Raw genomic sequence first — 22,261 nt, forward strand, 5'->3', positions numbered from 1 at the left:
GGGTGACTGCCTGATGTTAGTTCTTTTCATTCCTTCAACCCCAGTGCAGGCCCCTCACTCTAAGGTGAGGATATTTGGGCATCCACAGCCACTGACTCCTGCCCAAGCTGCCCACTCAGGGGGCCCTGGGTGTGGGGCCTGGAAAGGGCCTGTGAGCAGAGTCTCCTCCAGGTTTCCCTGGCAGCTCTCAATCCCCTCACTGTGGCAACCTCCCAGATGGTGCTGAAGACCCCAGTGAGAGCCCCACTGCTGTTCAGAAAACCTGGAACTGAAAAGAACAGAATATAGACTATGGTGGACATTTGCACTAAATGTGCTTACTGAGCAATTCTGTGCCTGAGGAATGTCAACCTTGCGTTTTTCCATGCCTTCCTATGAGTGTCTTACGCTTTTCATCACTCTTCCTTCAACTTGCCCTCAGTTAGAGTTATCTTTAGAAGTGAGGTTTTTAGAGCTGCCTCACATACATTTTTTGATGAGCCTGTATTAGAAACATTTCTGGCTGTCTTCTTGGACTTTTCTTCTGGAAAAGAGGCAGGATTGGGATTTGGGCCTGCTAGGAGGATGCAAAGAGATATAACCCATTGTGCCCATGGTCACAGAGCTTAATTAATTGTCAAGGAGACAAGAGTAAGATACCTGGGACAGTTGGACAATAGACCAAATTCATGGACCAGTGGTAGAGAAAGTGTGCAAATAGAAGTTCTTTGAGTATTCAGTCCAGGCATGGTCAGTTGGGTTTGGGGCAGACAGAAAAGTCTCCTCTAAGAAATGGGGTTTAAGCTTTACCTTGACCTGTAGTTGTGATGTACATCAGTAGTGAGGAGGTGGGGGCATTTCAAGTGAAGATAAAATGACAAGACACACTACTCAATCTTCCTGCAGGTCTTGGCAGATCCTTAGAAGGTGATAGGAATAAAATCTGGAGGTCTGGCTTGAAAGCCAGGTCAAGACTGATCAAAAAGTTAGCTTTTTCAGGCCAATTCTTACCTACAGACAACCCATGGTGATCCTAACTCATTAATCCACCAAGAGGCCTGTCCTGACCTGAGTTTCCTTGCTTTGAAGTGTGCTGTCCTCTGCAGCATGAGGAAATAATTTGCTGCCTGCTTCAATGAACCATCAGGAGAGCCAGCAGACCTAATGACATGTGAGAATATTAACCTCCTACCACGAAGAGCTGTGAATCTTGAGCGGCAGTCTATAATTCACCCTGGACTCCTGAGCCAGGCCTCTCTGGCTTTTTCTCTCACTCACTTTCTCACTTACACCCAGAGAGAGGAGAGACCTGCTCATAAAACTTTATATTCTCCAATAGTGTGAGCCTTGCTGAGCTGTTTAGTAATGAGTGACTTTCCTTTTGCAGTTATGGAAAAATGTATACCTGCAGAGGCAGGAGCAGGGGGAAGACATTTTTTCAATGTTGCACTTTGCACAGGCTTTTTCCTAAGCAGAAAGGAAAAGTGTCCTCCTGACACTGGAAAAAATGCATGATATTCTGGAAGGTGACCATTTCAGTGCATGAATAACCAAACTTCTTTGTAATTCTGGATGTTATCTTAAAAGTCAAAGAAAAGTGGAGGTGAGGATACTAATCTTAAGATATTGGGATATAGAAGAGATCTGAGAGACCTTTTGAGGTCACTTGAAAGCAGAAGAAGCACTGAAACCTCATTGAGTTAATGGTCATCTGTTTGTGCCCTTGTTTCATGAGATTTGGGGCTTTTGGAGGACAGGATTGTACTCCTAGTGCCTGACAGAGTATCCAATTCATACAAGGCCTCAAATAAAAGTTAGTCAAAAGATGGAGCCAGTCACCTGTTCTAACCCCGCATTTTGTATATGGAAGAAACAAAGGTCCACCAGTGATTGACTCACGAGCACAGCTAGAATTTTTCCTAGGGCTCAACTACAACTCTTTTCTTCCATCTGCCTCTCTAGTTGTCTGATTGCTGCTCTTGGCCTTATGATGTTTTCACAAGCATCATGTTGTTCTAATGGAGACTATCTTGATCTTGTCAACTAAGTGAAGGCAAACACAAATGTAGGGCCAAGGCACCATATCGGGGAGTAAATACCACCAAATCAGGGAGAAATGGGTAATTAGCCTCAGGGCCCAGAGTGCAGGGGTGTGCAGATCTGGCTGCCTGGCAGAGAGCACCTAGCATGGTAGGAGTCCTTAGACCAGAATAATCTTCCTTACTTTGCAAGGAAAGCCTTCCCCACCAGGCCTCATTGCTCCACCAGCTCCACGTGGGATGGGAGAAAACCTATTTTATTCATCCTGGGCCTGGCTGGGGAATGCTCAATAAATATTTGCTGTAAGAGGAATAAATAAATGAATGAAGGATCCAGTCTGTGGTTGTTAGGGTACCTTTCTATTTAATAAGGCTGCTTAATTTCTGTATCACAAGCATCTCTGTCTGGACAATGGACAATGCTGGGCACCTATAAACTTTTTGACGACTTATAGAGGTAGTAAGATCAAACTTTCTTCTTATGCTTACTTGACTAGCGCGATGAATGGAAAAACCAATGGTTAATGTCTACTCTGTATATATAATTTTCAGCCTTTCTGATCTCTTCAAATTACTATCTTCTTCCTTCTGCCATCTTCTTTTTTTTTCTAAGAATTAAGTTTATTAAAACCAGTCAAATTAAAGCTGCCTCTGTCCAGGTCATCTCAAGGTCCATCCATTATGGCTTCTTATCTTGGCAGGCGATCGGCTTGGAAAAGCAGCTCAGCCATTATGCACATACAAAGCCCATCACTTCACAACTGATGGTCAATTCATCAAACATTTATCTTTTGCCCTCTAAGCGTGTGACGTTTTGCCTCTCACTTCCTAGTTTGGGTTGCTATGAAAGATGAAGAAAAGCAGGCGGGAGTTCTTTTCTCCCCTAACTTTCCCCTTCCCCAGATCATTTTTATTAATCAGATTTCATACTTGAGGCTTGAAACATGCCCTGCTCTCTGACCCCCATCTTTTTGGCCATCTGAGGGTTAGGGATAGTCTGCCAGTCTCATGCTGAACTTTTTACTGAATGGTGGAACAATTAAGGCAATGATAAAACTTTGAGAGTTTTCATCTTGCAACCCACTTTAGTGCATGGGATGTTTAAAAATGAAGAGACCTCCAAAATAATCTAGCCTAGCCTCCTTAGTTTACAAAACAGTACAGTGAGGCCCACGGGGGCAAGGGTTTGACTGAAATACTGCAGCAAGATGCTAATCAAGGCAGGACCCAGATCAGGTTCCCTGGTTGTTCCTAAGATAGAGGCTCTCCCAAGCTGCCATCTTCCCATGCATTCAGATGATTCTGAAACATATCAGTATTTCTTTTGGAGGTTTAGCCACTGACCTGCATCCTTTTCTGAGGCAACTAATTTCTTCCTTTGAAAAGAAAATATCCACATTTATTTTTCAAAAACAATCTTTCAGCTACACAGCAATTGATCTAGGTTTGTCTTCATGTACTATATCTCGGCTGATCCCCATTCTGATATCTGCAAATTGGACAGGTCAGGGATTTTCTGCCACTTTGAAAGATTAGAAAGTTACATTTTACAAATGTTATTTTTTCCGAAGTCTTAGACCACAAAAGCAGGACTTGAAAACAGAGCTGATGCCTCTAAATGGAGTGGTCTTATGCTGTGTGTTCACAGACCTCATTTGTGTTTGGCCTCACTGAATTGACAAGATATTCCTCATTCGAACAACACGTTCCCTGTGAAAACACTGTACTGGCTTCCTGCTGCCATGAGCAGCAGTCAGATAACCAGAGAGGCAGACACAGAGGAAATAGCCTTGGTTCAGTGCTGGGAAAAACTCTTTTTCTCCATGCTGCACAACTGGAAACAGTTGATCTCTTCTCTGTCCCTAGCATTGTTAGGTGCAAGTACACAGGGCTCAGGACGTGCCATGAGAGGATCTGGAAAGCAAAGCTCACCAAATTATTCTTTGAGAGGTTTTGTGAACCATAGAGCTAGAGCTATTTTGGAAGAAAGAAAATGGTTCCAGAAGCATGCCACTTTTGGAGGTCACCATATCTCCTGGGGCCTTCTTTCCTGCTGGAGATATAAAGCTATCTTGTAGTCTGGGACAGAAAACATGTTTTCACCTTTTTCAGCCAATTGGGACCTTACAGAATCAACAGTTGGCACGTTTTTACTGGCTTTCCTGGCCTGAGTCCATTCCAGGGGGCCCCTGCCCGTGGGGAGCTGGTCTTTGGGCAAGTATTTGATTAGGGGCCGTTGGGGTCCCTGGGGCCTTGAGACCCAGCCGTGTAAATGTCTCCTTTTCTGGTTGGCTTGCAATGAGTAGACACCATCTGTTGAATTAAAAATTCCCTTTATGGAGGGTGGTGAAAGGCTTGTGTAGAAGAGACACTGTTATCTTTCAAGCAAACAGTTCATGAGGTTGAGGAGCAGTGTTCTTGGCCCAACATATGTTTGCCCAATGGCTGTGGGCGCCTCCCCCACCAGGCTCTGCATTCCGCCCCATGGTGAGGTGCACACATACCGTGGCTGCGGTACACCGTGTCCACTCTCTCACATCTCCCTAGCAAAGAAAACCCCCATTTATAGAACCCGCCAAACAAACTCACTCTTTAGACTCTTAAAAACAAACAAGATCCCAAGGCCACAGGCTCCATGAGTGCATGTGTGGTTTTGTAAAATCTCAAGCCGTGAATCAAAATAATTTCAGAGACACAGTCAAAGCCCAGGCCAAACCCTGTCACCAGGGTGGGAGAAAGACAGGAAAGATTTGCTTTGAGGAGGGAGAATGATGGGAGCAAGGCACGGAGGCTGTCCTTCATCTAGTATGTACATGGAGAGATACATGGTCCTTGTCTCTGTCCTTAGGGACTTGCTATAATACCTTCAGTACAAGCATAGGATGGATGGGCCAAAAACAGAAAGGGCTTACTACAGCCCTCATTGCTTTCCTCTCAACTTCCAGAGCCCATTGTATCCATGCCGCTTACTGATGCGCTGTCCTGTATGGTGTCCCCTTATTCCAAGCCCAACGTCTCTCTCTCCTTCATAGATGGTAAGAGCATTGGGAGCAGATTCCATGACTTGTGCATCATTTGTATCACCAGATGCTCATGCTCACTGAATTCCTGTCATGCTGGAAGTGAATACCACACCCCACGCTTTTTAGTAGCAAATCAGCTTTCTGGACTGTAGCTTACTTGAGTGCCAGGATCAAGTTATCTCTTTTCCTTATGTTCCCTCACCACCAAATGGGGAATAAAGTATCAGCAGATGCTCAAAAGATTAGAATTCATTTGCATTGAGACTTAGCTCAAGCCCATCTCCTTCACCAGCCCCAGCCCCTTCTCAGAGTAGCACTACTCATCCCAATCTATTACCCTGCATTTTCTGGTAACTGCTTCCCCGTCTATACCTACTACCTAACAGTAGGGGACTATTGCACAGTCATCTTTGTAGCTCCAGAGACTAGCAAGGTACTAAGCATGGAGTTGGCACTCAATACTTTTTTATAAATGAATGAATTAATAAGCTATAGAGGTGCACCCCAAGGGGATCATTAGTGGGTAAATCTCAACCCAGTTCCACCTAATGCATACTTCAAAGGAAAAAAAATTTTAGAACTAGCTTTCTGGGAGATTGTTCTAGGAAGATCCATGGAGTACAGAGTGAAAGGAAAACTAACTCGAAAACCATTTAGGTTCATCATTGTATTTATAATTGAGGACATACAATGAATGGGTTACAAAGCTACATATAATGTTTGGGTAAAGGATGTTGCGATGGTGAAATTCCATTTCTGGACCACAGCAAGAAAGTACGTAGAGGTAGTTTAACATAGTTGGGAAGCACTGCACTTTATGTACACAGGTTCTAAATGTGGCTTAGTGACTCGTGTGTTTTCAGGTAGGCCACTTTACCTCTTGGGACATTAGTCATCTTCTGTGAAGTGGGGGGAGAGTGGAAGAGCCTAAAATTCCTCTAGGATTCAAAGTCTGTGAGTCTGTAAGAAGACTATAATAGGGCATATTTTACACGGATAGGGCTGTAGTTCTAATATGTAGTTTATATTCTGTAAGAGGTCAGGGTGCTAACATGTGCCTTTTTATTATGGGCACATGTTACACCCTTCCCATAGTTAGGAAAATATTAAAGAAGCCTTGCACAGTCCCAGCTAAAAGAATGAGGCACAGAGTTTAGTGTGCTGAAACTCTGCTACCCTCTTCCTACCAGACTGACTCATAAGGGACCCTTTGGCAGAGCAGAACTGACTTAACAGCCCTTATAAACTGTGGTTACAAAGGAAGGAGCTCCAGTCAGATAACCACAGTATCTGCATAGAATATTAGAGGTCATTGAATCTGATCTCTATGCAGAAATTCCCTCTAAACATTCTCCATGACTTTAGCCTCTGTTCAAGTAAGTATAGTGGCTCTCAGGGCAGCTCATCCTTTAGTGAACAGCTTCTCCATTTTGACAAGTTTCAAAAAATTGATTCAAGATATTTCCTCCCAGCTTATATAATTTTCTATTTGTTTTTAATTCTGCATTCTGGAACCCTGTAGACTTAGGACTTTGAAATGACTAAGATTTCTCTGATTCTGGTTAAGCAACCTTAACTGTCTCAATCACTGTTTCTTACACCCTTCACCTCCTGGTGGTTCTCCTTGGGTGGTGTTTCTGAATGCAAATCCCCCTTTGAATCTGGCACCCAGATTTCAAACAAAGCTCCAGGCACAGGCACTTAGGGACCAGGAAAGTAGTAGAGTGGATTGGGATCAGATTTGCTTCTGTGGTGGTGGCTGGCAATTCATACTAAGTCCTCTTCCCAGACACTGCTCTTTCTCTAAAGCTTCTACATGTTATGCGTGTAGAATTGTCTTGTTTTATTTAAAAGAAATATTAACTGTGGTTTTTCCTGATTATAAAATGCATATTCATGATAGAAAATGTAGTAGCTAGAGAAAACTATTTGAAAAATGACTGATAAACTCATTGCCTGAGGGTTAATGGTATGTATCTGGGAGATACAGATAGGTAACACACACACACACAAACATATATATACATTTAAGTGTGTTTGTGTATGTGTGTACAGAATTGTTATAACATCTCTATGTACAAGATTGTATATTAACAGCAGTTTATAAACTAGAACCACTAAGAAAGATGACTTTGATGATTCTTAACCATTAACATGGAAGAAAATGCCCAGAAAAGCTTGGCACAAATTAAAATTTGTGTGGAAAATTGTGAGGACCATATGGATGACTTTTAATTTTCATGCATGAGATCTTGGTGTGTGTACCATATTACATTGTGACTTAATTTGCGGTACTTAAATGTATAGCATGAAAATTGTACTGGCTCATTAGATACCTGCCTACAATATTATTTTTAATTCCTGCATAGTATTCTATGATACAGATCTATTGAGTTTTATTTAATCATTCTACCTATAAAATAATAATTCATTATTAACCATAATACAATAACTGGTTTGTAGTTATTGTAAATAATGCTGTAGTGAACATACTTGTACATAAACTTATACACATCTTTGATATTTACTGAATAAATTATTGGAATTGGAATTGGTGGATGCAAAGGTAATTATTTTTAAGACTTTTAATATAAATTGCCATCCAGCAATTTCACTGTCTCATTAGTCTTGCATTTGTTTGAAGTAAAAGCTTGACAAAACTATGTTAAAATCTAAGAAAAGGATATAACTATTTTTATTTGAATATTCTAGATTCCTAATAAAGCTGAAAATTTCTCCCATATTTTTATTATTGACAAATTTCCTTGTGAATTTTCCATCCAAGGTTTTTGATCATTTTTCTATTAGAGCTTCATGTTTTCCTTAATGATTTATAAAAGCTCTTTCCATGTTGAGGGTGTTAAATCTTAGACTGTTAGAGGGATTGAAAATATTTTCCCAATTTTCATTTGCCTTTTAATTTTTTTCAGTAAATATTTTTGGATAGTTGAACTTTATTATTTAGTTTACATTAGACATTGTGAAATTTCATCTTATTGAACTGAAACAATGGTTGATTCTAACAGAATCATTTTGGATCCTACTGTATCTTTCTTAATATCTCTTTAGGGTCCTGTGCCCCATAAATGTGATAAACATCTCCTTAACCAAGTCACTGGCAAAAAAACAAAAACAATAAAAAACAAAAAAACAGGGTCAAAATCCCTAGAATCTACCCATAGAGCAATTTGAGCCATTAATCAGTATTCTTCAGGTACATTTTTGAAGCAGTTATGACTCTACCTAATATCGTCATTTTCTAGCCTACTTTTTGCCTTCCTGTCACAAAGATATTATGAGAAGCTTCTTCAAAGCCTTTTTTTTTTTTTTTTTCGCTGAGACAGAGTCTCGCTCTTTTGCCAGGCCGGAGTACAGTGGCACGATCTTAGCTCACTGTCACCTCCGCCTCCTAGGTTCAAGCGATTCTCCTGCCTCAGCCTCCAGAATAGCTGGGACTACAGGCACACACCACCACGCACAGCTAATTTTTGTATTTTTAGTAGAGACGAGGTTTCACCATGTTGGCCAGGATGATCTCGATCTCTTGACCTCGTGATCCACCCTCCTTGGCCTCCCAAAGTGCTGGGATTACAGGCATGAACCACCATGCCTGGCCAACCATTTTGAACTCTGAATACAATATATATCTTCTTTATTCCTACATGAGTATCTCCATTAACAACTGGTCTCGCAAAACTTTTCCTTAATGTGCAGAATCTGCCTGTTTGAGAATCTATATTCTATTTTATTGATATATATATATCCTGCCTCATTCTACAAAGGGTTTAGGCTAGCTTATTAGAATCAATAAAATAAAAAAGCAATATATAGATAAATGAAATACCAAAGCTGTGAAAAAAGTATAAGCCTTTACAAATGAAGTTAGAAAGCAGGTATGGTTATCATGAAGGATTACCTTTTTACAACTGGGTCACAGTTTACCTCTGAGCTTCTTGGTAGCAAAAGTAAAAAGGATAACATGATCAGATACATTATTCATGTTGTCCTACAGCAAGCAAATACTGGTTCCTGAGAGTTATCATCTGACCAGAATTTCATATGGGTAGTCATATAACCTCATGTGTCCAAAATAGGAGAATCTACCTTCTTACCTCCTTTTTCAAGTAACATTAATTCTAAGAGCTTCTAGCTCCTTATTCTCCATTACTAATTATTCATTACTCATTCTTTAGGCATCATATTTGAAAGTTTTCTTAGTATTCTTAGATATGGTGCAGGGGGCTTCAGACCTAGTTAACTGTTAATACTTAAGCTTTTTGACTGGTCTTGGATTCAGGTCTGTCAGACGAGTGTTGAATTTTACTCTCTGCAGTTCAGGGATTATTCATCATGTTGGGGTTTCAGTAGAGCTTTGGGGTTGACTTTGACCCCAAAGTCATGTAACCCACTGCCTCTTTTTTTGTTGTTAGCAATGAAGTCTCGCTCTGTTGCCCAGGCTGGAGTGCGGTGACATGACCACAGCTCACTGTAGCCTGGACCTCCTGGGCTCAAGCGATTCTCTTGCCTCAGCCTACTGAATAGTTGGGACTACAGGCTCACACCATCATGCCAGGCTATTTTTTATGTTTTAGAAATGGTGTCTTACTATGTTGCCCAGGCTGGATGCAATCCCTTGTGATGTCAGTGTACACTCTGTTTCACATAGCCAGAACCTTTTTCATGTTCTTCTGACAGACATTTCTATTCATCTTGATACACTTATAGTGTGGATTAGTTGATTTATATAATTATTTTTGTGTGTGTGTGTGTATACATATATGGCTATGTGACTTGAATGGCCGAAAAATATACACAGCCAACTATACATACTATATATACTAATATATAACATGTATAATATATATAGTAATATATAGAGTTACATATCTATGTCTTTATACATTTCAGCATATAAAAAGAGTTTTATGGAAAAAAGAATGTCTCTTACAGGAACTAGGTAAACGAATTTTAAAAATGTATAGGTATAAAAATGTCTGTGCTGGCTGGGTGCGGTGGCGCACGCCTGTAATCCCAGCACTTTGGGAGGCTGAGGCGGACAGATTACGAGGTCAAGAGATTGAGACCATCCTGGCCAACATGGTGAAACCCCATCTCTACTAAAATTACAAAAAAATTAGCCGGGCTTGGTGACGCATGCCTGTAATGCCAGCTACTCAGGAGGCTGAGGCAGGAGAATCACTTGAACCCGGGAGGCGGAGGTTGCACTGAGCAAGATTGCACCATTGCACTCCAGCCTGGTGACGGAGCGAGACTCCGTCTCAAAAAAATAAAAATGTCTGTGCTGCCCCTGGACCATTTAGTGCGATATGAGTGGTCACATCATACCTCACCAATTCTGTTTTCTCCCTTCATTTTCCACCAGGTGACTTTTGGTCACTTGTCCTGTCCTTGTGGCTTTTGCCATGCCTTTGTGGGAAGTTGATTTGCAGACATTTCCCAAGGAGCTGCTGTGTGCTAGGCACTGCAGTTGGAGTGGTAGGGGGAGTACAGGAGAGGAACAAGTTACTATTTCAGCTCTCAAGGGTGATGTTGAAACAATTTAACAACTGTACTGTCCAATTAGAATGGATGCTGGCTGGAGCAGGGTCTACGGTACCCCTGGGCTGTGGTGGGCATCGGCCTCCTAGTTTCTGGATTATGAAGAGGTCTGGGGGTGCCAAGGAGTGGCCAGGGTAACAGGAAGGGCACTCAGAGCTGCAATTATTTACCTACTGAAGGAGGTATTTAAATATTTTAATATTGAGAGCTGGTATACCCGTGCAGACTTGCTGAATGTTACTCTTTCCTGATCTCAGCCATGTGGCCCCAGGGAAACCATGAGGAGGCATTCTGGCCTCTGAAAGAATACGAGTGGAGAGGCTGCCCTCCTAGCCACTGGCCAGTGCGCTGGTCCTGCTCTCTGTCCCATGCTTGGGTTTATTGGCTGTTTTTTTTCTCAGACACTCCCAGGTTGTGGCTGAACAGTGCTCAGTGAATGAGGCAGTACTGAACCCTCACTGTACACTTAACAGCTTTCTGGAAGTATGGAGGCTGCATGGAGATCCCCTCTTAGAGGGGCCTGGGCAGGCAGAAATCATCAGAGAGATCCATACAGAACAGGCAGCAGCCGGCCCTTTCAGGTCTGGGGACCTAGCCAGGGTGGTAGACATCAGACCCAGGTTAGGCCCTCTAGAACTTCCATGGCCACCCCATTTTCTCAGTTAAAAATATGGGCAGGGATATTTAGAGTTGAGGAAGTGGGTAAAGACCTTTGTGGAGATCTTGCTTTCTTGATTGGTTTGAGAACATCCTAGCCTTTGCTCCTGGATTTGGGGCCAAATATAGTCGCAAAGAGACAGACACTTTTGTTTTAGGGTCTGTGGTCAGCTGTTCCCCCTGTTCACTGCCCATCTCATGTTGGCACAACCCTGTCACCCCCAGTATAGGCTGGAACTGAGGGAGGAGAGATTGAATTCTTAGCATAGCCTTGATCCAAGGATTGATCTAGGGGTTCTGGAAGCATCCTCTGGTGGTTTTTATGGTACAATGTCCCGGCTGGTTTTTGGCTGGGCAAGGGGCAGGGAGGAATGGCTACAAATTAGAGGCTCCTGCCCAAGCCTGCCAGCCCTACCCGGGCCCAGGTCCTAGCTCTTCCCCTCCATTCTGGTGAGTGGCTCATTTGCAGGGAAAGGATGAAGGTCACTGATTTGTGCCCACCCAGGAGCAGAAGGGACTGGGGCTCAAGGGGCAACCCTTCTGTGGGGCCCCTGGCCCCCACCTGAGGTTCCCCCCATGCCAGCCACTGGCCTGGCCTGGGCAGGGCTGCACGCCCATTCAGTGCTGCTGTTTTCATAAGCTAATGAGGGCAGAGTGTGAGCCACAGGCGATGATGTTGGGATATTAACTCTGACAGGAAGCTTGATCATAATTATCTTAACGAGGATAGGGTTAATTACAGTGGAAACTTAAAAGTTCTCTCCGTTTGATTCCACTGGAGCCCAATGCGTTGTGATGTTTTGTCATTTTGATGTGACTTTGGAAAAGGCACTGGGATGCTCCCAGCAGCCGCTGCAGCTCCTGGGGGAGCCCAGGCAGAGCCCTGGGAATGAAGGAAGGAGGTAAGAGGATGGTACCTGTGCGTGAGATCCTGGCTGCATTGCTGCAGGTGGAGGGGGAGGCAGGCAGCCTGCAGGGAGTTCCAGGGGTGCTGATTAGGTTTCCAGAACAATCCAGGCCTGGATGATCTCCCTCCAGCTGGCTGTGCCTAGGTCCTGGGTAAAACCTTGCTCTCTCCTATCAGCCCCCAGTCCATACCTCAGACATCACACTACTCCAGGAAGCTGGCGAGTGATGCTGGACTGACAGTCGGCATCTCCACCAGGGAACTGGTTTTGGGGTGCATTCTGCTGTCCATACAAAAGATGATAGCAGACAAATTGTCATTTTGTTTAACAGCACATATTTGCAGGCATCTGGCATGTAGGGGAATGAACTCAAAGATCTACACACATATATTTTCTCCTATTTCTCCCTAGAAAACAACAGTAAAAATAAAAACAGTAAAAAAAAAAAAAAATCAGCCTAAAGGGTAAAGCCACCTCCTTCCAGGTGTATGTGTATTGTCATCCATGTGCCAGCTGTGACCCCCAAAACCTGTCCTCCTCAGTACCTCCATTCACTATGCTCTCTGCCCCCTGACTTCTGTGCCCTGGCCCTCAGCTCTGGATCTAGCTGATTAAATCCCCAGGAGCACACCACACTGATAACATGAAAACAGGGATTTATTCATTAGCAGTCACCCATGTAATATGGTTCTCTTTTTAGTGAGCAGCTAATAACGTCACATGGCAAAAAGAGTCTCAAAACCAGACAGGTGACAGGGGATTTGAGACTGATCTTTCCAGCTCTTCTGGGAGATTTCACTCTGGTGTGGGGTTCTGCCCCATAGCCCACCGTGCAAGGGAAGAAAGGCTGTCTGGATGGAGGTGGGCACTTCCTTGGTGCTCCTGGGCTCTCCCCATCTTCATGCTGTGTCGTTTTGCTTTATGCCTCCCTGGAGCACTTTTGGAAAGGAGCTTTCTTCTGCTTGCCAGTTGCCAACTATTTGCTGATTCTCATCGGAAGAGTCTAATATTTGCATAACATAACTTAGGAACAATGTATTTGGATGCTGCCTTTGAGCAGAGCCCAACTGATGTTTGTGCACGAAGGTCTTATTAGCCACCTGTAAGGCTCCCTAAGGGGAAGTGGCCTCACCTCCCCTAGTGGCAAACAGGCCCAGTTCTGAGAAGCCTTTTGGCACATCACTCCCTAATCCCTAATGGAGGGACTTCAGAAGAGCCCGAAAGTCCCCTGCACAAGCCTGACTTCCTGCACGCCTCCTCTGTGGGTTTGTTCATGGGCCTGTCCACTGCATTCCAAACACACCCCCAGGGTCAGGGCGTCAGGAAACAAAACAGTGAATAAAAGGAGGAAGGAAAAGAAAAAAAAAAAAAAACCCAGCGTATGCTACTAACCAGTTAGCCATCCTTCACTTATTCTCTACAAGATCCTATGAGCTGGAAGGAACACAGAACAGTAGAGTTCAGATGGGCTATTGACAGGCCCAAATTCACACAACAGGAAATGGAGGAGCGGAGGCAAAGTCCCAAACCTTCCTGCCTAGATGTGCGTACGTTGTGGGTTTTACAATTTTTTTGTTTGTATTTTTTTGTGGGTATGTAGCAGGTAGAGATGTTTATGGGTCACATGAGATATTTTGATACAGGCATGCAATGTGTAATCATCACATCAGGATAAATGGGATATCCAGCCCTTCAAGCATTTATCCTCATAAGTTATGTTTTGCCTTTAGGAACCAAGAGGCAAAAGGGAAAGGAGGAGGAAATGAAACACGATGACCTCTGGACCCCTACTCCAAAATGTGTCCTCCCTCGGTGGGACTGGCAGTGTTGGTTGGAAGAGCAGGCATGCTCTGGGAGTCGAGTCCTGGGTGGGATCATCTCGAGGTCTGGCAGGAATGGAATATGCAGGCAGAGCTCTGGGCCCAGTGGAATCTACAGATTTAATTACTTACAACACATTTTACACCTCGCAAGTATTGACTCCTTATTTTGGAGTTCTCTTAGCAGAGATCCCACAAGGGAGCTATGGATGCCTTGGGAAAGCTCTGGTGCTGAAGTTCACACTCACAGCAGATGTGCAGACATTGCACACACAAGCACACGGGGCTCTAATGGAAGCGTTATCAGTAAATGAATAAATAGTGTGGACGACATCTCCCTGATTCGTCATTTTATAGAATAGCCAGGCATCCCATACGAGTCTCCCTCCGGTCCACATCGTAGCTCAGCTGTCAGCCTGTGCAGGCTCAGCACATCTCCCGGGTCTGGCAGGTGAACGAGCTGGGAGTCTGTGTCTCTGTGTAAGCTCCTCTGCCGGCCGGCTTGCTTTAATTAATGTCTGTGTGCGCCCAGGCAAGCACTTGTGCACAACTACCCCGTGTCACCTCCACCCCCAACACTCATGAGAGCCCATAAAATTAAGAGTTAACTTTCAGCGACGTGTATAAGCAAGGCTATTTTTCTCTTTCTGTTTTGTTTTTTTTTTTTTCCTGGAGTCGGGTACTTAATTCTTTCAGTTGCCTTTTTATTTACTGCCTCAACATCTACAGGGTTGCACTCTATACTTCTTTCAAAAATTAAGTGAGAAATCCACTTTCCATAAATTAAAACAGTAACGTCAGGCCAGGAGCTTTGAAGCAGCAATTCCGCCAACCCCTGTCTCCCCACCCGCAGCAAAAACAAATAAAAAGAAATAATAAAAGAAAAAGCCCTCTCAGACCGGAGTGATTATGTAATTCCGCAGATGCCTTGCCTTTGGGGCAGCCACTGGGACGCTGGGCAGAAGCAAATTAAGTGATTAGTAAAGAAAAAAGGCAGAGGAAAAAAAAAGTCAAAGGATGTGAACGCAGAGAAAGGAAGCCTTCCCTGCCGTTTCCCCCACGACTGTACAGAGGAGAACCGCTAAGAAATGATACTTGAAGTTATATTTATTATTGTAAGAGGGTATGATATTTCTGGGCAGGAATGATGGATGACAACTTGAATTTGTGTCCAGGGAATGAAGGTGAACTGTGACAGAGTTATTTATCTTGGGAATGGAGGTTAGGGTCAGCCGAGGCTGGGTGCCTGAAGGCACAAGACATTGACAAATTTATCCTGCAGGCCGTATCTGAAGCCCTTTGTTTTGGATCCTGGCTACTCACTAAGTGACCCTCATCCTTCATGTTGGCAATGCGTGAAGGATGCGGTGGGTGCCAGCAGCCCCTTCTCCCCCGCCGCCCCCGCCCCGACTCCTGCTACTAATTCTTGTCATTCACTTTGCTGACAGGCACCAAGCCCAAACTATTCCCAGTCCTGAAAGGGAAGGTTAAAATATTTATTTCGGCTCATAATGGCCTCCCTGATTTAGTGCAGGATCATTTTTCCTGTTGCCTTTGTCATTGCAGGTCACTGGAAGGACTGAGCGCATTCAGGAGCCTGGAGGAACTCATCTTGGACAACAATCAGCTGGGGGACGACCTCGTGTTGCCAGGGTTACCCAGACTGCATACCTTAACCCTCAACAAGAACCGAATATCCTTTCCTCTGCCGGCTGCCCCCACTCCCCACCCAGCCCCACAGTCGTCCCCCCACCCCACCCTGCACAAATACCTGCAAAATGTCAAATGAGTTTTATGTGTCAGCTAAATTAAAGTATGTGAAATACAGTTTGTGGGCAGACAAAGCGTTCTGTCTTCTGGCACTCGGGACACTTCAGAGTAATTTATTATAGGTCATTCATAAATGAAACGCACCATTATATCTTCCTGTTGCTCCATTTTAGTGTAGGGATCTAAGTTATGGCTGTGAAGAAATCTTTTTAATAGATAAAAATAGAGAAAGAAAATAATGTCACCGCCGCAGAGGCGGCGAAACCCAGTCTGTTTGCTTGGGCTTGTGTGGGAGGGCGACCTCTGGTGGGAAGTCCTGGGTAATGCCATTAAGCAAACTTCGTCTCCTCGGAGGTTTCTGGAAGGCTCTGGGGCAGGCTGGGGTAACAGTTTTGGTGAGGGAAAGGAGCTAAGGTGGCAGAGACACGTGAAGCCCAGGCCTGGCTATGCCCTCACTGGTGGATACCATGCTGGGCTGGTGATGAGAGGCCTAGGGGACCCATGATAGTGTATGGCCTTCCCTACGGAGGCAAGGACCTAGCCAGCCTAGGGTGAGACTTCCAGGCACTAACTGCTCTGGATTCTGTAGTGGGGATGGAATCAGGGAACCCCTGCTGCGACCTGAGACCCGTAGCTCCTGCAATGTTAGTGTAGTGGATTACCTGGCACTAGAATGCCAGCTCAATAGGACAGGGAGTTTCCTTGGTTTTGTTAACTCCTCTGTTCTTCACACAAAGAATAGTGCCTGGCACCAAGTACAAGCTCAATAAATATTTGTGGGATGAATGCATGATTATCATTAGCTGTTCCTTATTGAGCACTCCTAGGAATGAAGCGTGGTGCTGGGTTCTTTGTGTGTGTTGTTATTCATCCTTACCAAGCCCTGTGAGAAGGGTGTGTCTTTTCCATTTATCTAGACATGGAAAGAGGTGAGGCGTAGGCACACAGCCAGACGTTAACAAGATGCTATGTCCCGGATGATTCAGTGTCAACTGTGCTGTGTCCAAAGTCCAATGTCTGCACTCTACTGTGTTGCTTCAGACTCAGTAGTCCAATGGCTTTGTTTTATTGGATGGAACATTTGAGACCTGGAGTAGTTAAATCACTTGTTCACATTCATACAATAAATTAGAAATAGAGGCATTTTCCTCTAGAGTATAAAATAAAATCAGATATACATGTAAGGTTTAGCACATATGCATATGCCAGCATTTCAGAGTGATTTGCAGAAGTATTTGTTAGCTACTGTTTATACTTCAAGCCATAAGTTAATGTTTTCTTTATTCTCTAAGATATTGTCTCAGTCAGCTCTTGCTGCTATAGCACAATACCATACATGAGGTGGCTTAAACAACAAACATTTATTTCTCACAGTCTGGAGGCTGGAGGTTTGTGATCAGGATGCCAGCATGGTTGGTTTCTTGGTGAAGATACTTTCTCGCTGTATCATCACATAGCAGAGAGAGAGAAAGCAAGCTTTTTCAAGTCGCTTCTTATAGGGGTACTGATCCCATCAGAGGGATCTACCCTTATGACCTAATCACCTCCCAAAGGCCTCATCTCCACATACCATCACTTTGGGGATTAGAATTTCAACATATGAATTTCAGGGGAGAAAAAACTTTCAGACCATAGTATTATAAATATGCTCCTTGTGGTCACTATTAATTGTCACTTTGATAGAAGTAGAAGGGGAGGGCCTACAAGTAAATTCACAGTCTTTGTCATAATGAAATTTTGGTGGATTTTCCCCTCTTATATCCATTAGTCAACCAAGTTTCCCAATGACTGTTTGAAAAAATATTGTAGTCTTATGGCTTTCTAGGCTGTCTTAGATGATCACTTGGCCAATATTCTCAAATCAATCAAGGCAGAAGGATTTTTAGACATATCCTATGTCCCAGGTCTCTGTAGAATATTAGAGTCCATGGACTTTGGTTCACGTCTCAGCTTAATCATATTTAGCGGTGTGGCCTTGAACAAGTTATCTTCTGTGAGCTTCTGTTTCTCATTTTTAAAGAAATACATTGGACTGGATGATGGTTTTATTCTCCATATTGCTGTCACCAGAGATAAGCAGGCCTTTTGGCTTCAGAGTGCTGAGAGGTGTTCTTTGTCTTTGATTGAGTCCTTTCCCTATTCTGTGCTTCCACTTCTCCAATCTGTAGCAGTAATGCTGAGGGAGTAATGGTAATGGCCTAGGAGGGACTGAAGCAAAAGACACTGTGTGGCTATAAACCTGACTGGTGATATCACTGTGCTGTTGTAGCACATTTCTTATCAGTGAATGTTCTAAATAGACTTCTTTCCTTTTTTTTCCTCTGCTCTACTAATGTGATTGTGAAGATCAACTTCCCCATCTACTTGACTCAGAAGTCACAGAGAAAGGTAGCTAAAAATCAGGCAATAACAGCACATGTTCTCTTCTCAACCCAGCACTTCTGATGTCACTTTTTCAGCTAAATGACTCTCCTACCTAACTGTGAGAATGTTGCAGGCTTTCCAACAATTTCTATGTTCCATATTGTTATTGCTACCCCATGAAATGCTTTAGATATGGGCTCTATACATTAGCTTTTGCTGCATAATAATCCACCCCAACATTTAGTGGCTTAAAACAGCAAATATGTATAATTCTATGGATCAGATGTTTGGCCAGGGCTCAGCAGGATGCTTCTTCTGCTGGTCTTACCCTGGGTCACTCATGCAGCCACATCTACCTGGAGGCTCAGCTAGGGCTGGATGGTCCAAGATGACCTCACTCATATATCTGGAGGTTGGTACTGGGTGTTGGCTAAACTACCTGTGTCTAACAGGCTAGCATAAGGCACTTCACATGGGAGGAGTATTCTAACAGCACAAGCCCCATAGTACAAGTAATCTTCAAGTTCAACTTATATCATATATGTTAATGTCCCATGACGAAAGCAAGTCACATACCAACTATAGAACAAATTGGGGAGGGGACTGCATAGAGTGTACATATAAAGAAGCATAACTCATTTCTGTAACAATCTACCCAGGAGACCTTGGCATTGGCATCTTGTCTCCTTAAGATTTTACTTCATATTTGTGATAAAGGGAGCCCTAGAAACAAGTAACTATTGACCTCCTGAAAAAGTATTAGCTCTTTTGTGTAAATTGAATCTTTAAACATGTTAGGAAACTTGCTGCCAAATGAGGTTTTATCTTGAATCCTTTTGTGAAATTTGCTTCATTTTTAATTTTTTTGGTTTGTTTTTTGGCATATGTAAAATGGTTATTCACCCCACCTACCATGTAAAATCTAGACTTTTCCACTTTGGTTTGACTCACAGTTAAATGTGTCTATAATAATGCTGTAGGTTCCTAGACCTTGGCCACTTGGGTCATTGGCTTCCCTGATCCTTTAGCAAGAGAGAGTATCACACAGTGGTTAAGAACAACAGGCTCTGAAGGCAGACTTCCTGAGCTTCTACCCTAAACCTGCCACTTTTCTGCATGACCTTGGGTAAGTGATTTAACATCTCTATATTTTGGTTTCCTTTGAAAATGCAGACAATGCTGGTACCCATCCCATAGGTTGTTTTGAAGAGTATTCTAAGTATCTCAGACATATTAGATTCTAGTAACATAGTAAGTGCTATGTAAGGGTTACTATTATTGTTGTTATTATTATCCTAGACAATTGTGTAAACTCATCTGGTTTGACTTGGGTCACATTATAACCAAGGCCAGAGTACAGATATACTTCTGAGTGTAGAATGCTTCTTTGAGTTGCATAATTTAATATTGCCCTAATGGCATTCCATGAGTTGGGTACTGTTGGTGAATAATTCTTCTCATTTTTATGGAAAAACTAGGAGTGCATGAGCTTTCTGAAGTCACATAGATTGTCAGTAGTGGGGCTTAGTCTAGAACCCAGGTATGCTGATTCCCAGCTCCAGACTCTGAAACCCAAAGGAGCGGCAATCATTGTACAAGGAGAGGAGCCCAGATACAGGAGGAGTCAGCGTCCTGGGCCTGCCTCTGCAAGGTCCTGCTCCCAGCTAGGGCTGCCAGGAGTCTGCTCTTAAAAGGGATTCCAGAGCCCAGACCCAGCATCTGGAAAATTCCTTCTGTGTTCATCAGTCAATGCGTTCCTGCCATCTGCATACCTCCTGCTGGACCTCCCATCTTTTTCCACCAGCCCTTTTTCTCATTGTGTTCAGCCCTCAGTGTTGATGTCCTGCTCTGGTATATCTGAAAGCCTGGTTGTCTGAGATTACCTCTTCATCTCTTGGTTTGTAGGGATCTCATTTTCTTTCTTTGGTTCATTGAGTCTGGCCAGGTAATCGCTGGCTATGGACTTGAACCCCTTCCCCACTGCTCTCACTCTCTCTCTCTCTCTCACACACACACACACACACACACACACACACACACATCCATGAGCATGCACACACCATCCCCGACTCTTCCACCAGGAGGGGTGGGATATTTGGTAATGGTCTCAGCCATATCATGTCTGAATAATCAACCCCAAGTAAGGTTGACCAACTGAAAATTCAGGAAAATGTAGGTACTTAACCTTTGCACAATTAAATGATTCTCCTCTACTTTCCTTTTGGCCTGTGTGTGGGGGCACATAAGCAGATTTTATTTGGAATCACACTTCATCTTCTGTCTCCATATTTGCTTCAGCACATGTACTGAATAGCCAATGAGTTTGAATTATAGTGCCAGCAGGAAGAAAGTAGGGTGCTACATGTTACACAGCTGGGCTGTGGCACGGAGACCACTCCAGCAAGTCAAAGGTGGGACTCGAGTTCCCTTAGCCATTTGCTGTGTCATGTTAGGAAAGATTTGCTGTGTCATCTTAGGAAAGTCTCTACACCTTGTCAGGGGCCTCAGTTTCTTTATAAAATGGGTAACACATACTTCAGCATATTGTCAAGAGATTTAAATGGTATAATATGTGGGAAATCACTTTGTTAAAGACTTTACAATTTCTTGGCATATTTTACTGTTAGCCAATGCCTCGATGCTTCGAAAGAAGCAGCCCAAATTGGAAGGAAGGATCTGAGGTACACAGCACATAGCCCGGTGATGGCACCTGTGCTCTCCCACAGAAACATGTAGGAACCCTCATTTTCCAGTGGTTTAAATTTTGCTTTTGTGTTAGGAAATTATGAGTCACTTTTTCCTCTAGAAATGCAGTTTCTTTAGGACCTGTGTTTAAATCCAGACTCTATCATGTACTGGCTATGTGACCGTTAACCCCTGTTTCCTTAATTGTTATTTGGGCACGATAAATTTCTGACATATGTGAATAAAAATGAGATATGTCATTATGCTGTATATTTAGTATTCAAAAACCCAGTATTAGGATTAGCTGTGGTTAAAATCATCCCAGTGGTTATGGAGGCTGCCCTCTGACCTGCAGCTGAGCCCAGAGGGAGGGATGTGTCCATTCTCACCTGGGAGACAGCTTTGGACCCGCACAACTGGAACACGCTGGGAGGCTTCCCTCCTCCCTCATGCTCCAAACTTTCAAGGCAAGATGCTGCTTTGATCTTGGGCCCTCTGCAGAAAATCTCCCTTGGCAAGCCTCCCCATGACAGCTGGGCTCTGCAATGGCAACTTTCTACAGACAACACTGAAAAAAATCTCAATGCTAAGTACCCCGGAGAAGACTTGCTGAGGGAAGCCAGGTGTGTGCCGGGAACCCAGCTGGAGAGAGATGAAACTGTGCCAGGTAGCTTCACATTTTTAAAAAAGGTACCTTTAGGAGAATCCCTGAAATGATCCCCACTGTGGTTGTCTTGATTAGCCAGGGACACCAGGTTTCTTCCACAGATTGCCTCTGGTCAATTTTCTATGAATCTTGACAAAAAAGAAATGTGACAAGTTCTATCTTGGATCTCAAAACCAGGCAAGACAAGGCTGTGTTTGTCCTTGCTGACCCAGGAGACAAAGAAACCAATTAAAACTTCTTCTCATTTTTTATCTTCTGGTGGTGCTATCAACATAAAGGTGAAGGGCTGGTCTACAGCATGCATGCAGGGAGGAGGTGCTAGTGCTTCCTGCTTGGTGTGGATTTGGGAGAAACCACCTGACTCAGCCAAATATATCATTTATAGTAGGTATATGAAAGGCTTAGGAAGATGGAGCTTCTGCCATACAAAATACCCAAAGGCAGGCAGGCTGGCTCTTAGAAATCTCTTGGATTCATTGGCAAAGGATGGCTGAAGCTTCTTGGAACCTGCAGATCCCGTGCCCAAGAAAGTCCCATGATCAAAGCATTCAAATTATCCACTTCTTCATGGCCAGGGGCAGATTCAGGTTTTGCCCAGGGGCAGATCCAGGTTTTGGGGAGTGTGAAACCTCTGTAATTTGAGGGAGCCCTCTTAAAGACTATATAATTAGGAATGCAAAATTAGGTATGAAATGGATATTTATTTGGAATAGAACTGTATCAAAGGAAATTTTAAAATTTTAAGTTGATAAATTCCACAAATGTCAAAATACCTAGAAAAGTATCAATC

The 22,261-nt window shown here is 43.5% G+C and overlaps 1 protein-coding gene across 2 annotated transcripts in view; it reads left to right on the top strand.

Annotated features, from left to right (window-relative positions):
- Positions 1-22,261, top strand: part of LOC105502235 (chromosome unknown open reading frame, human C10orf11) — a 1,134,025-nt gene that overhangs the window by 580,092 nt on the left and 531,672 nt on the right. For both annotated transcript variants that reach the window (XM_011928646.1, XM_011928650.1), the window contains one exon: positions 15,552-15,678. In XM_011928646.1, coding sequence (XP_011784036.1) covers positions 15,552-15,678 — 127 coding nt within the window. The remainder of the gene's footprint in view (positions 1-15,551; positions 15,679-22,261) is intronic.

Source organism: Colobus angolensis, unplaced genomic scaffold, assembly GCF_000951035.1.
Source record: "Colobus angolensis palliatus isolate OR3802 unplaced genomic scaffold, Cang.pa_1.0 Scaffold12, whole genome shotgun sequence".
Classification (NCBI taxonomy): domain Eukaryota; kingdom Metazoa; phylum Chordata; class Mammalia; order Primates; family Cercopithecidae; genus Colobus; species Colobus angolensis.